The sequence below is a fragment of the Cryptomeria japonica genome, chromosome 10 (genome assembly GCF_030272615.1).
Source record: "Cryptomeria japonica chromosome 10, Sugi_1.0, whole genome shotgun sequence".
NCBI classification, from domain to species: Eukaryota; Viridiplantae; Streptophyta; class Pinopsida; order Cupressales; family Cupressaceae; genus Cryptomeria; species Cryptomeria japonica.
Genome location: NC_081414.1, coordinates 812,939,552 through 812,956,106, shown reverse-complemented (window position 1 = coordinate 812,956,106; position 16,555 = coordinate 812,939,552). Strand labels below are relative to the sequence as shown.

The following is a 16,555-nucleotide window of genomic DNA, read 5'->3' as shown; positions in this document are numbered from 1 at the left end:
TCCATATGATCAAATTTTCCACAAACAAAACATTTACCATTGAATTTATAGGCATTAGGCTATCTTATTGAAGGTTTCTTGTTCTTCTGATGATTGCTTTTTCAAGTACGAGAGGATTCTCCTTTCTCAAAGCCAACTCCTTCCATGTCTTTCCCATGTCTTTGGCTTTCTAGCATCTCATCTAACTAGGATAAGATAGCTTTGAATTTTTCTTTGTACTCATTAGCACTAGAAAGTTCATATCTCACAATTATGATCTGCCTTTCAAGTTCTTGTCCATCATTCTTGCATTGCCCAATTCAAGTTTCAATTGATCATTCTCATAGTTCAATCTACAATATGCATCAGATCTATCCTTCAATAACTGAGTCTGGTTTTCTTCATTCTTCTTCTAGTCTTCAATCTCCTTTGTCATCTTCATCACACTAGATTTTATCTCATTCTTCAAGGCTGCATTATCTCTAGCAAGCTTCTCACATTCATCTATCTTGTCTTGTAGGGCTTGATTGCCAATGCTTCGTTCTTCTTTCTCCTTTAGTTTATCCATCAGTCCCTTTCTCTTCTCTATGGATTTACTCACTTGTTCTTTCAGAGATTCAATAAAATCCTCAACAACATCCAGACTTCTTCTCAGACTACTCTTTTCCTTCATTGCTGCAATAAGATCTTCAAGTTCCATAGTAAGTTGTTATTGCAAACCAGAGTCCATTGATTCAATCTTTCGGATCTTCCTCAAGTTTTTAGGCTTCTTCTGAGGAACTAAGCTCTGATAATAATTGTTGGAATAAATGAACACAGAGAGGGGGGTGAATCTGTGTTCTACAATTTACAAATTTATTAACCTGATTCTTAAACCACTAGATGCATAAGGATGAAAGTAAAATGTAGAAACATAAACCAATCAACCACAATACCATAACACTAAAATTTTCACATGGAAACCTAGAAAGGGAGAAACTATGGTGGGATTTAAACCTACAATATCATTATACTTTGACCAGGAGTGTGATAATATTACATGAAGGGGAATGCAGTTGCATTCAAGCACATTGCCTAGAGCTCACTACTCAAATACACGAGGGCTACAACCCGAAGGAAGGCTCACTATCTTACAAGTGATTACAATTGATTAAAATAATGAATGAATTGAATAATAGCATCTACATATGCCAAATAGCAGTTCTAGTTAGGCTCAGTTTGACTTCTACAACTGTTCTATCTCTTTGCTCTATTTTCTTGCACTGTCATACATCTGAGCACCAAAACCTTCAATCACATTCACCAAAATTTGCACATTTGCTCATACAAACTTCTCACTCTCATAACATTCACCAAATTGCTCAACCAAATCAATCTTATATACCCACATCAACAAAATAAATCAATTCTCATGTCGGCTTCCAAAAACTGCATAACAAACAACATGAAATGTGTAACCTTAAGTTGGCTCAATCCATCCACAAAATAATATGCGGACCCAAACAAGATGAAAATAGACTTTCCACAAGTCATCCCAATCTCCTCAAACATGAAACGAATCACTGAAATCAACCCAAGAATTTTGCAACACATGTTACACCAAAATAGCTTTGTTCTACCAGGATTACTAGATATCGACCTTCAATCTCTCTCATGAATCAACACCGGATGTCAGGATTATGAAATAAATTACCTCTAACTTCAAAACATCTTCCTATATCATTGCAACTAAGGTAATTCAACCAAAATCAAGATATGCACACTGTAGTCATACTCTATCGGGTACTGTGTTCCACCTTCCAGACTTATGCCTCATGAAAAATATGACTTTCGGTAAATCAAATCTACATGTATCAGATATTATTTCTAGACTAAGTTTCCATCAATGAAAACCCCTAAGCATTTATCATGCACCAATCATCATTGAAATAGTGTCTCTTGCCAACATTTCCCTAAGTAAATCATTGTTTTGTGGTATGCTTGTTATTGTGTCTATTTCTGTTAAGTTTCTATAACTGTTGTAATGATCTGTAAAAGTTTTTGTACTAACCTCCTCTCAAGGTTAGTGTAGGAAGTTGTTCCACTTCTTAACTTCCTTACAAGTTGTATTAGAGCCTGATCACCTTTGGTTTCAGTCAGGGATAACTTTAAAAAAATACCCCCTCAAGCAAAAGTGTAAAATCCTCGCGAATCAAACATTATTTTTTGGGGGAAAATTTCATATTGATGGCAAAAAAAAATTCAAATTTGGAAAAAAAATTAATTTGTATTGGAAATTTCATTTTAGGGTATCAAAATTCCATAAAATCCTGGCAAATACTTCATTATTGTGTGGGGGAAATATATAATGTAGGAGGCAAATGTTATTCATTTAAAGGAAAAAATATATAAGTGTATGAGCAAAAATTTATACTTCGAAGGAAAATTTATTTAAGTGTATTGGTGATTTTTATCTACCATTTGAAAATTATTTAATTTTATTGGTTAATATTTCATTATTTATGGAAAAATAAATATTTTATTGGTGATTTCATAAATTCATTGCCATTTTTTGATATCTATTAATATCCATTTTTTAATCTAATTAATGCAACATCATGTTGAGTCTAGACTCTGCATGATGTATCAATAAGCGTGACCTCACCGACACATCACGCGTACCTAAAATCAATTAATAATTTAAAACCACTTGATGATCGTAGATCAATGGCTAAAGTTTTATTTCGGCCCAAATTTATGAAGAGAATGTAGTTCTCTAGAAAGTACTAGGAATAGAATTGGAGACAATAGACACTATCAAATCTTATCCTAATTGAGTATCGACATTTATTAATGTCTTGTCACTGACATTCTCCAACTGTGATCCACTCAGCATGCATGACTTCCAATCTGGTAATTGGTAGTGGTTTATGGTTGTTTCCAATTTCGCACACTAGTGCAAAAAAATATCAAGTTGTTGAAGAAGTAATAATACACTAGACTATATGATTCATTGGCCCTACGACCACAATATAGATGTCTGAGGTCTCTTTGGTGACCACTGATAGGTCCCCACTGAATAAGAATGAACTCAATAGTGCAAACAGATAGAGATGAATTCAGAATACTATTATAACACTTCAAAAATATGATCACTCACCTTTAGGTCACTAGAAATCACCAATGCAGTCAACAAAAATGGTTGTTCTTGGTTTGAAACTTCACTATTGATTCGAATTGAGAGCCCAAAATTGACCAAATTGTGTAGAGATAGATCTGATCTTTGAATGTATTTATACCAATCCTTATTTGGCAAATTTGGCAAGAATTTTATATGGTATACAAATATTTGGTGAATTCCCCTTAACTATAGCACGTCTTATGTAATTTTCGAGGCGATTATGGGTCGTCCAATTAATTGGCAAATATAATAGAGTTGGCAAAAATTAGGGTGAATGGAGATACGCATCCACAAAATGTCAGGCGAATTGGGTCCTCCTAGCAAATAAATCTTTATATGGTTATTGGTGAATTATGACCGTCTATTAAGGCAATCTCAGAGAGTGTAGACAAAAAAAATGAATTTACCATGTGAAAAATGTGGATTCTATTGGTGAAATATTCACATAGATACAATTAATTACATAAAATAATGGGTGATTGTGGGTTCATGCATTTGATGAATATTTATAAACTCTTGGCGACATGGCCACCCCCAGTCAGTACAATATATTCGCCATTTTCTAGGTCGCCGACATGAAATATTTTCCATTGGCGAATATTCACCACTAAAGTAAACTCTAGTTTCAGTTGTGGGTTGTTGAGTTTTTTGAACTAATCTAGATTTGAGTGGAAGCTTGTACAAAAGATACTTTTTGATCTTGTTGCAGGAATTTTTAGATGACAAGTTCATTAGGGAGAATATAGGTGGAGAATTTTTTTAGAAGTAATTTTGAGATGTGGAAGTTGAAGATGAAAGATCTGCTAATAGATTGAGATCTGTGCAATGTTGTTGATGTGAATGTCTCAAGACCCTCAAATCCTACTATGACTACTCAATATGATGTTATGAACTGTAAACCCAAGGGTCTAATAAGAATGTTCTTGATAGAGTTTGTTCTGATCAGTGTCCACAAAGAGAACTCTGCACAAAAGCTATGGACTAAGCTTGGTGAAATATCTCAAGTGAAATCCTTATTGAATCAGATTTTCTTGAGGAAATTATATTCCTTGAGAATGGAAGAGGGTGGATGATTTATAGACCACTTGGAAGCATTTAATATGTTGGTGGCTTAGTTAGCAGATCTAGTGGTGTTAAGATGGATGAGGAGGAGAAATGCCAAATCTTACTTAGTTCTTTGTCTGATTCATGGGATTCTCTTGTTATGGCTATTGGTAGTACTTCTACTATTTTGAAGTTTGAAGGTATGGTGGGTGCCCTACTTGATGACGAGATGCAAAGGAAGGTATCCATGAGTTTGAAGGAAGCCCTAACTGTCCATGGAAGATCTAAGGAAAAAGGCAAGAAGAATGAGAAGCATAATAAATCCAAGTCCAGAGGGAGATAAAAGTCTTCTGGAAAGTCCAAAGTCATCTGCTGGAATTGTAGAAAACAAGACACATCCATAAGGATTGTAAAGAAGAGAAGAAGAAGTATGATTATGATTATGAGTCTCAGAAGGAAGATGGTGATGCATTCACTTTGGGTTTAGCTACTCATTCAGGTAATGATGCATTGTTAATTGACTCGGGTGAATCTTTTCATATGACTTCCAATAGAGATTGGTTTTCTGAATATGAAGAATCTAATAGAGGTCAGGTGTACTTGGGTGATGATTAACATTTAGATATTTTTGGATGTGGTAAAGCTAGGATCAAGTTTCCTGATGGTATAATAAAAAGGATTGGTGGTGTGTTGCATATCCCTAGATTAAACCAAAATTAATTATCTGTGATAAAACCGATAGATGTCGGTGTGTAGGTAGTCTTTTATGATGCAAGATGCAAGATTATTAAGGGTGTTATGGTGATTGTTAAAGGTTTCAGGTTCATCACTTTGTTTAAGTTAGTGGCATACACTATTGAGTGTAATATAACTTCTGTAAAAAGTAAATTTGTGGATACTTCGTCGGAAGATTTGAGGGTTTCGACTTTAGTGGACGGACATGGCTTTTGGGTACCTAAGGGTGCTCTTTCTTTTGAAGAAAAGTTACTTGCAAAGAAGAATATGTTATGGTACCAGAGACTTGGCCACATTGGAGAATAGGGTCTAAGGACCTTGAAAAATAAAAACTATGTTGAAGGTTTGAATGATTCTAATCTTGACTTTGATTTCTGTGAGCATTACATTTATGGAAAACAAAATTGCATTCAGTTCTACTCAAGTTCTCATAAATCTTGTGGCATTTTGAATCTTATTCATTCTAATGTGTTTGGTCCTATAGATGTTCCTTCCATTGGAAAATCCACATATTATGTTTCATTTATTGACGATTTTAGTAGAAGGATGTGGTTATATTTTTAAAACTGTAAATCTGAAGTTTTCAATCAATTTAAAGAATTTAAAACAAAGGTTGAGTTGCAAACTAGAAAGAAAATAAAATGTTTGAGGATTGATAATGGTGGTGAATTTTTCTCTAATGATTTTGATAGATTCTATAAAGACTATGGCATTAATAGACAAAATACCACTCCATATTTTCCACAAAAAAATGAAGTTGCTAAAAGAATGAACGGGACACTAATGGATAAGGTTAGGAGTATGCTAACTGGTGCTGGTCTAGAACAAAAGTTTTAGGCTGAAGCTATTGCCATTGCTTACTACCTGATTAACAGTTTTCCTACATTAACTCTTGTTGATCAAATGTCTATGGAAGCATGGCCGGATCATAAACCTTCTTTGAGACATCTTAGAGTTTTTGGTTGTGAGGCATATGCACATGTGCCAAAGGAGTGGTGAAAAAAGTTGGAGAACAAGGTTGTGAAATGTGTTTTCATCGAATATAGTTATGGTGTAAAAGGATACAAGCTTTGAGATCCTATTACATATAAGGTAATACATAGTAGGAGTATTATTTTTAGAGAAATTAAGTCTCCTTCTGTTATATTGTAGCTAGAATAGACTAAACAGGAAGATGTGATTCAGTTTTCTCGTACACCTGAAAGAGTTGAATCAAGACTCCTAGATAGGAAAGAAGTTGAGGAGACCTCATCTAGCTCTAAATCTTTAGAAGAGGAGGAAGAACCTCTAGCTCAGTTTGTTCAAAGGTTTACAAGACATAGACAACCACCTGAAAGGTATTCACCTGATGTTTGGAAATGTATTTTTGCTTTGACTACTAATGTGGATGAACCTAGAACTATAGAAGAGGCATTAGGTATGAATGATGCAGAATTTTGGAAGATTACTATGGAAGAAGAAATGACAACTCTAAAAAAGAATGACACGTGGTATCTTTTACCATTGTCTAAATGATGAAAAACTATTGGTTGTAAATGTGTGTTCAAGAAAAAGATTTGTTGAGATGGAGGCATTGAAAAGCATAAAGAAAGGTTAGTTGCAAAAGGCTACTCTTAGGTTGAGGGTGCTAATTATGGTGAGATATTTTCTTCTGTTGCAAAAATGACATCTAGTAGATTTTTATTTTCTATTGTTGCTTCTTACGATTTAAAGGTGCCAAGAGAATAATGACAAGGATAAATCTCTCAGGCTATTTTGGATTAGGTAATTTTGGAGAGAGATACAGAGAGAGTCTGAGCACAAAGTTTGGAGGTTGAGATAGTAGAGGAGAGGAGGAGAGTAGATAAGGAGCGGGCTAGGGTAGATAACCTACAGACCTAGGTGGATAGACTCAGGAGGGAGAGGGATGATCTAGATTTAGATCTCGATGCAACCATAGCCAAGAGAGATAGTTATAGGATTGAGGTAGAGACCACCTTGAAGATTTTGGAGGTAGCCAAATGAGGAGCCATGACACAAGAGATGGAAAGAATGTATTAAGAGTTACAGGCGTTGAGGGCTTGACTGAATCAAGTGTAGGCAAATGTTACTTGCCTCTGAGGAGAGAGGGACATTTATTGCTAGCTACTAGTTCTAGGAGCCTTCACTCCTATTTTTGTGGAGATCATGGGTGCACACCAATAGATAGAGACCAATATTACGAGGATCTTTATCATTACATGGCACCAGTAGATTAGAGGGTGACATACTACACAGAGAGTGCTTGGTCGCATAGGACTCAGAGCCAACAATTGAGTGGATCTCTCAGGATGAGGGCACCCTGAGAACCTCCATCAGGACCCTCTGGTGGGTGGGAAAACCCAGGAGTAGGAGACTGACAGAGCACTAGCTAGCTCTCCGATTGTGTTACATTCTGACTTATGGACCCTTCAGGGGTTATTCATTGTATTATGACTAGACACATTATTTTTTGATATATATGAGACGACTCATCATTTTTGGTGGTGATCTATATGATGTACTTTATTGATAGGCTTTATTATGGACTTTAGATTTATGTGATGGTGATTAATTATGATGGATGGTTTACGCTTAAATGATGATGCATAATGATTATCTGACATGTTTTTGATGTAGGATGTATGTATGTCTATATGATGTATGCACATGTTTTGGTTTAGTTATATGGTTTATATATGCCATGTTTCTAACATGCTAGATGCAGGATAGATTTTTTGATGCCTATATGATGTGTGATTTTGATGCTATGATGATTTTGGATATGTAGAATATAATATGGATGGTGTGCATAATGTCGATATGGTGGATTTATATATGATTATTATGCATATGTAATTATGATATGAGATGGATACTTAATGAATATAATAAGTTGAAATGATATACAATGATTATGCTTATTATTACATGGGATATAAATGTATGTAAAACTATAATGTTATGCAAAATTATGTGATGAATAATGCTTCCTAAAATGAGTTGTAATGAACCTTAGTGAATGAAAATGAATTTAAAGGTGAATCACACCTAAATGAGATGAAAATATATGTTATAAAGAATAATCCTAAAATGAATCCTCTGATATATAATGAAACCAAATACAAAAGAATCTAATCTATTATGAAATATGTAACTAAGTGATAATGAACATCTAAAATTTATGAAATGGAATGCAGGTAATACAAAGGTGAATTTTGATATGATATGTCATCAAATGCAACGGAATGAGGAATGGCCAATTTTATAATGTTCCAACCATAATACAATGAATAGGACTGGATAGAAGAAATGATGAGAAGAAGAGAGAAGAAGATAAATGAATAGATCAGAGTCTTGAAAGTGGATGAATGAAAGGGATGAATGGGTTGAAGTGGGATTTGGATTTCTTGCTATGTAGATGTGGAGAGTGAACCTAGTTTGATATTCCCAAGGATTATCTACACCACTAATTATAGGAATCGGGATGTTGTAAATATCAAAGGCATAGACTACACTCTCAAACAATAGGTATCTCAATCCACACAAGCTCGTAAACACCATGATGATGTAAATGCCACACTGCATGATCGTACAAGAGAAACCATCAAGGAAACCATACCACAAAAGATGCCCCAATATACGCCAACCCAAGACACACCAAGATATAGGATGATCATGGCAGTCCTAGATAGGAGTAGTCATAGGACATAAAATTTAATTCAAAATGACAAGACTAATCATGCAAATGACATACACATGGCAAAATTGACCTCTCTTTCCAAGAGTAGGACTAGGATTGTGATAACATGTCAGGCATGGGAATGATGCATCCCGATGGGGCAAAGGTGACTAATAAGACCATGTTAGGAAATAGATCAAATGGAAGTGCAATTGGATGTAGATATGGAACCTCGTCATTGAGAATTGAGTAGCACAATGTGGATGGGTGCTTGGGTGACGTGTAAGTCAAGAAGAAGCTCAGTTTGATGGGAAAATCTCAAAATATGGGTGAAGCTTAGTGTGATGGGATGAAATATTAGTGTACTTCCTAATTATTCTTATTCAAAATTTGGAATATAGCTCATCGTCTCAGAAGGAGGGAGAAAGGATAAAATGTGAGGATGTGAGTGAACAACCAGGGCAAATAGTGCCTGCACATATAGGAAAGGGATATGGATATGCATGGATTAAATATGGATGCAATGTGAATCAAGGTAGGTGGTAATGAGGAGCATCCAAATAGATGGTGGATCTTGAATTATCTACCTTGATGCCTAAAAACAAGTTCTTATCAAGGTATTTTCCCATAGCACCACAAAGTGGTTTTCACTGATGGATGAATGATTTTTTGCTTTACTTTTTTGCTTTCTTCATTTTTGATGGCATATGTGCAGAGTTTGATGACATGATGATATTGTATGTTGTCATTGATGTCAATATGTTGAAGTATGAACTGGTATATTGAAGAAAGAAAACTAGCAAGAGAACCGGTATGATGATATGAACCGGTATGTGAACCAATATATGGAAAGTTTGTATCAGGATTTCTGGTTGATGCATTCTAAGTCTATGTGATTTGACCGATGACATCCTGTGATGAGTTAGCATTGAAATGAAGAAGAGATCGTGTTGCCACGTTAGCCTTGTGTACATGAATAATCTTCTTCAGGATCTTGCATGAAGAAGATTGATTCTATCTGTTATCACTGTTTAAAATTGGATATTCTTGTTCCATAATTGGCTAGAAGTCTGTAAAAAATGTGTCTAGTATGGCCTTGTTTCCTTTGATTTTCTTGGATCAGAAGAGGGTTTAAGGTTTTCGAGTTTTAACCCTTCCTATGTTTGCAAAAAACCCTTATGTTCTATTTCTGAGTTACTTTTACCACTTAAAGAAGGGTCGGTCCATCATGAAAAGTGTCCCCCCATTAGTTATTTCCCTAGGTGGTCCCTTAATATTTTAAATCTGTGCACCTTTACCTTTATCCTATTTTAATGTTTGTCGGGGCCCTTAATTATTGTGCAACTCATTGTTAATCTTGCGGTTGTCATTGTTTCGCTAGGCAAAGATGCTAGCAAGTTAATGTTCATGAAGCAGCGAAAGACTTGGCGAGTCCCAAAGGCAAGTGGCTTCTTTGGTTAAAGGATGGTTGGTTTAGAAAAGATCAACTGCTTGCATTGATTTGCGGCCAAAAGATGCACGTGTTTTACCTTTCGCAAAGTAATGAAAAGGTGGTGGGCTCGGGCAAGGTGGTCGTAGCAAGGGTAACCGACGAGCAAGTCCCTAAGATCCAATGGGTACCGCTGCTTTGCAATGATAAGTAACCCGAGTTTTAAGTTCTGCAAAATGGCGAAAGGGGTCGGTGGGCTCGAAGGACAGGCAGGTCATAAAGTTAAAGACCGATTAAGTATGATTTAATCAGATGGTTGTTGTGGATTCGTGGCCTAAAGTAAAGAAGAGATTAGTGATCGTGAAATGGTGAAAGACAGGTGGTGGGTTTGATGGCTCTTAGCTGGCAGTCCAATGGTAGGTCCAGGTGGCGATGATGGAGTAGTGAGCTCGAGGTGGCAGATTTTGATGAAAGTGCTTGTTCATTAAGACCTATAGACTGCTCACTGAAAAAGAAATTCAACCGAAAGATTAACACCAGACTGCTGAGGTGGCGAACACGAAGGCATGACATGGCAGGATAGATGGTTTGTTCCGTGGAGTGTAAGGGTGACCTGTCAAGTGTGCATGGCTCTAAAGGGTACAATGAGGGCCCGCCTTGGATAAATTGGCAGTTATGTGGAGAATAGTGAAGTAAAACACGTGGTGGTTTCAGAATGGAACCTGATGGAACTTCCTGAGCAACTGGACAACTGCCACGTGGCATTTGTTAACCGGTGACAAGATAAAGCAAGTGATCTCTAAGATAAAGGGCCCACTTGAAGAGTCTAAAGCATGTTAAAAGGTGTTCATCTCATGGTCGATCCAATGGTTGTCGTTATTTTGTACCCTGAAGATGCCTACAGCTTAGTCTCTGTGAAATGGCAAAAACTGTTAGTTGTCAAGGTGATGTGTGGTTAGTTAATAAGACTGACGGTCATTGTTGGAGATAAAGATCGGGTAGGTAGATTATGATCTAATGGCTGGCATTGCTTCGCGAAAGAAAATTGCATAAGGTTTAAGGCCCGCGAAATAGAGAAAAGAAGGTAGGGCCTGTCACTAACATAGAAAGACCAGATGGAATAAAAGTAGTGCAAGTTCCCATGATCCAATGGTTGTCGTTATTTTGTGAAAGAAAGGTGCGGAGGTTTTAAGCTTTGTGAAACAGTGAAACAATGAAATAGAGGAAATACTCAGAGAATTTATGATCCGTTGGAGCCCATTTTGAATTCAATTTGTGAATTCAATTCTGAGGTGATGGCCGAAGCATGTGGGATTAATTTCTAAAAATCAATGCTGACTTGTCGTATTAGAGTCCACGTCAACTTGAAAGTTGGCATCATTTCAACGAAGTCTGTTGTAGAGAAATTGGTGCAGAGCGGTTTTTCTTTAGGTGAATAACAGGTTTTTGTGCTTTTTCTTGCTAATTCTGGTTTGAATTCAGTGATTGTTGTGTGAATTGTTTCATTAGAGGTCCATGCAAGTCTCAATGGATATAGTTGCATTATAAAGATGGCACCAAGAAGGGAGTTGACAGGAAAAGTGAATTACCAGGAAAGGAACATTTGTGATGATTTTTTGGAACAATTAACTATGTCAACCAATACCGGAGCTAAAGCTAAAGAATTAGCATAAAAGAACCCTCGTCTAAAAATTGGGGATGGCTTATTTGATAAAGGTAATTGGTTAAGGGATCCTCAAATAGGGTTGTTAGGTTTAGGATTGTTCAAAGTTGGTTTTGGTCAAAGACATTCCCTTGCCCCTTTAAATAAAATATGGGAATTGGATGTGGGGAAGCATATGGTCCCTGGTGTATTCATGGATGTATATTTGTTGACTCTGATTGCACAAAATTATGACCCTATAGCTAGATGTATCAGGAATGTGAAGGGATCAGCCCTGATTGAAATAAATGATGATGAATTTAGAAATGTATTTAATCTCAGTGAAGCTTCAAATCTATTAGAACCTATTGATTTTGAGTCATTAGCCTAGGTCTATAATGCACAAAGGGATCATCTTAGGATTGGCCCATTGAAAGAGTTCTTAGTTAAGATAGGAGGGTTAATAGTTGTAGGCCCCAGTACAATGGAACCTTTCTCCCTGGATCTGTTTACTCTAAGAGCTAAGGGTATGTATTGGGCACTGTGTCAGATTTTTGGAGAAGATGTTGAGAAAAACATGCCAACCCATTACATGTTGATGACTGCACAAATTCTAAACCCCTCTCTAGTAATAACATTTGATTATGCGCCATACCTTATTGATGCAATTTATGCAGGGCTAGTAGGGATAAAAAGTGGTAAGGTGGACAGGCCGTTTGGATGGTATTCCCTTTTAATGCACATGTTTTTGTTCAAGGGTGCTGACTATTTTGCAAAGGAAATGGATTTGGTTAAGGTAAAGATAAGGAAGAGATGCCTGTTCAACTTTGGAGCAGTAATTTATCCTAGGATAGAGAGGATGCTAGCTATTTAAAGTTTGATAGATGCTTTGCATCTAAGATTAGATTTCTTTTGTGCACAGAGAACCCTAGGATTCCTAAGGCTCTCTTGGAATCCCTCAGGCCTAAAGAGTTTGCTGAGGGTATTAAGATTGTTCACAATTGGGGAGATATGTATATGTACCCTATTTCTACCATTTTCAGAGTGTATGGTTTTAGAGGTACTCCCTATCTATTGCCCTATCAGGTCCCATTGAAGATAGGGATTGCAGAAGTCTTGAGGCAGATTGGAGGTGTACAAGAGGCAGAGCTGACAAATAGGGGTAAAGGGACCATTTTCCCAACCATTACTATTGCCCATCATTTTGTAATCACTAAAGGTGGCTGGAAATATTTTGAAGAATTCTTTAAGCTATATAGGTTGTCAACTACAGTTTCAAGATGTGTAGACCCTAAGGATTTTTTCAACGGCGTGTTTAGAAAGAGGGCAGTGTGTAAAGGTAGGCCTCACCAATTTTAGTTCCCTAAAGATTTAATTAGAAATGAATTCAGTTTGGATGAGAAAGAACTGAGAAAAGAGAAGTGGGTTGCATATAAGAGGGCTCTTGATTTAATTCATCAATTTGATAGTAGTTATGACCCTCTCTCTAGTTTCAATCCCTTTGAGGAGAAAATCAAATTCTTAGTTCTTTATTTTGAAGACCTCATGCAAACCTTGAAAGGAAAAAGGGAGGCTATAATGCAAAATGATCCTGACAAGGTTAAATTGGTCCTAGCTAAGCCTACCTTTGCTAAGGCTATCCCACCTGGTGATTACATGATGCATAAGAAATCAAAGTATAGTGTGATGATGCCAGTTATAGGTGAGGCTTCCACTTCATGAGGGAAAAGAGTAGTTGAAGATGTCATTGACATCCAAGATTCCCCTAAAAGGCAAAGAGTGGGGAAGGAAGTGCAAACTAATGAGCCTTTGTATTCTCCATCCCAGTCCCCTATCCACATAGGAGACGAGCAAGCGGTGGCTGAGCAGTTGTTACGGTTAGGGAGTCTCAGGGAGATTGCCTACACATATGAGGAGACCCAAGAGGGGATGCCAGAAGAGCCACCTAGTGCTGAAATGAACTTGACTGATGGTGAGCTAAAGGGCCAAGAGTTAGACTTTACTGTTAAGGAAGCCAATGAGGAATTCCTGGTTGACAGTAATTTTTTTACAACAGGGGCTTTCATGCAATTTGTGTGGAAGAAAAATATGGGACAATTCAAAGCCAGATGTGAGAAAAGGAAGAGTGAACAGCCTCACAAGGATGTAACTCGAGTGGAAGAAGAGGTAAAGCAAGAAATGATTGAAGAATTTAAAACTATCTCCTAAGAAGGGAAGAGAGATGGTGTCTAAGGCTAGTGTTTTAATCCTCCCTAAATGGGATATAGCTAATTCTTTGGTCCTTGAAGCAATAAGGAAGGAAACAAAACCCATGGAAGGAGTGACCTTCAACAAGGATAATGCTGCTCTAGTCATGTGGTCACTAAAGAAAGATGAGAATAAAAGGAGTACAGGTGTATCAGATTCTAGTCTCCTAGGAGGCATAATTGTAAGAAGAATCCAAGATACAGGGGTGGTGGAAGCTGCAAGCACGGTCTTGGAAACTGCAAAGTTCAGTGTGGCAGTAGCAGAAAAGGAGACAAAAGAGAAGGCTAATCTCTAGTTAAAATTGGAAACTATCTTAAAGGCTTACAATGAGGCCAAAGAAGGATTAGCCAACAGAGATAGTGTTATTGCTAGACTTCAGAGTCAGTTGGTAGGTCAGCACCATCTAGGTGAATCCTCTACTCTCCTGATAGCCTCCTCTCCAGCAAGACCTCCACCTACCAGTCCCATTATAGAATATCCCCCTTCTCCTATGCCTTCTGGTTTCCAGTTAGCTGAAATTGTCCAACATGAGTTGGAAAAGTTGAAACAAGCTCAAGTCTTGTTTGCAAGTAAGTATGAAGAAAAGGTAAAAGCCACAATTTTGAAGTTTGTTGATTCGGTCAAGGCCTCTATTGTACATATTTCTATGAAAAGGATCCTGAATATCTTAATTAAATTAAGAGAGGATGAAACCACCTTGGAACCAATCCTTAATAAGTGGATGCCTAGAGGTAAGGAGTTAGAGCTTATGTGCTCATCCCATGCAGATGCAAAAGGAAAATGATAAACTTAGGTCCACTAGTGAGTTTATAAAATAAATGAATATACTCTTAGAGGAAAGGGCAAGTGTAAAAAGAAAAGCCCAACTATATAGAAAAAAATATTCATATCACAAATATGAATTGTTTCCAGGTGGTTTTGTCGGTCCAATTCAGTTAAAAGAGGAGAAGGTATGGCTAGAAGAGCTAGACTACAAATTGTCCCAAAGGGTTAATGAAATCATTAACACTGATGACACATCCTTGTTTGTCCAAACAATTGAAGAGATTGAAAAGGTGAAATTACATTATGGTTTCATAGAAACAGAAATTGGGCAAGGGTCACTTGGAAAAGGCTAGAAGGGATGAAATAGAAGATTATTAGCTTTACTTGGCCAAGTGATGATGTGTTCCAGGAGTGGAAGGATAAATATATCAGACAACAAGAAGATGCTCCAGAGCAGATAGAAAAGGTTGCAGTAGAACAACAAATGGAAGAGGCCGTTGATATTGAAAAAGACTTGTAACTGTTTCTTGGAGAGTATTGTGGTTTGTAACAAACTTTTTTAGGAATGTCTGAAGCTTGTATGCATCCATAATGTTATAAATGGATACTAGGACTAGGGTAAAAAAGGGATCACAATAATTTTGTAAAGAAACTCTAGCAAAATATATTTAGGACCTTTTTCTGGTTTTAAGGAGATTGCTCTGAGTTATGTAATATTTTCAGGAATGAATATGAATATACAAATCAAAGTTTTAGGCCTAAAATTCCTTTGTCTTCTATTGTGCATTCTTTAGTTTGTTGGTTTCATTTGGATAATCTAGGGTTGTTTGAATGAACATGGATTGTAAGGCAATCTTGTAGATGTTATTTCTGGATTTTCTCTTCAGGAGAGGGATTAAATGTGCATGAAATACTTCTATCAGCGAGTCTATTGTTTGTTGCTATGAATCTGATGAATTGTTTTAGTTGAATGGGAGAGGAACTATATATATGTTAGGCATGTATGGAATTCATAAAAGCCAAAATGATGAGATGTATATGAGTGTTCCATTTTGAGAATTATTGTTTGATTTAGGTGACTCTGTAGCCTAGATAAGGTACTAGTATCAGATTGTAGGACCTATTTCTATCTTTTCTTGAAGATAAATACTGAAAATGAATGCAAGTTTTTCCTTTAGTGTTTCAGTTTCATTAAGGTGATGAAGTCCATAGGTTTTTTAGCACTAGCTTACTGTGGATCTCAGTTTTAAAGTGTGAAGATATTCACAAAAGGTATACCCACCTGAACCTTGGATAAGTTCAAATTGTAGAAGGTTCTCAAAACCTTGTTATATGTTACTCTAAGGTTCTTTTTCCCTGATCTCTTCATATGTAGACAAAGTTATTTATTTTCTTATAGGGGATAAGAGGGAAATCATAATTTGAGACTAACACTATCCACCTTAGGAATGTGCAAAATCTCAGTAAACGATGGAGAGCGCGTTATGGGTTATTAGCTTCTAGAAGCAGTGAAGAACAAATGATAGAGAACGTCCTGAGATTTGTTCAAGATTGTTTTACTCTATGCAATGTGATTAAACGGTCAGGATTGGACTGACTGTATTGATAACCTAGATGCTTAGGGTTTTAGGTTTATGCTACCGACCTAATTATTGTCTATAAGGTCGATGATGATTTGCATTGTGAAGTTGTTGGCAAACATTATGTGTGTATCCAAGTGAAGAGATACTTGATTCTTGCCAGACCGGTGCAGTGAGTAGATATCTGTAGAGTGTGATTGCAGATAAAAAGGAATTAAAGTGGATCTGCCTTGGCATTAAGTGTTGTTATCATATGAATGTATTACCTGTTGACTTCTAACCATTTCAGTAGTTG

The 16,555-nt window shown here is 36.6% G+C and overlaps 1 protein-coding gene across 1 annotated transcript in view; it reads left to right on the top strand.

The window, feature by feature from the left end:
- The window catches only part of LOC131859305 (uncharacterized), a 46,776-nt gene extending 31,576 nt beyond the window's left edge, over positions 1–15,200 (top strand). The window contains exons 3-4 of the mRNA XM_059212899.1: positions 13,725–13,834; positions 15,090–15,200. Of these exons, the coding sequence (XP_059068882.1) occupies positions 13,725–13,834; positions 15,090–15,200 (221 nt within the window). The remainder of the gene's footprint in view (positions 1–13,724; positions 13,835–15,089) is intronic.
- The last annotated feature ends 1,355 nt before the right edge of the window (positions 15,201–16,555 follow it).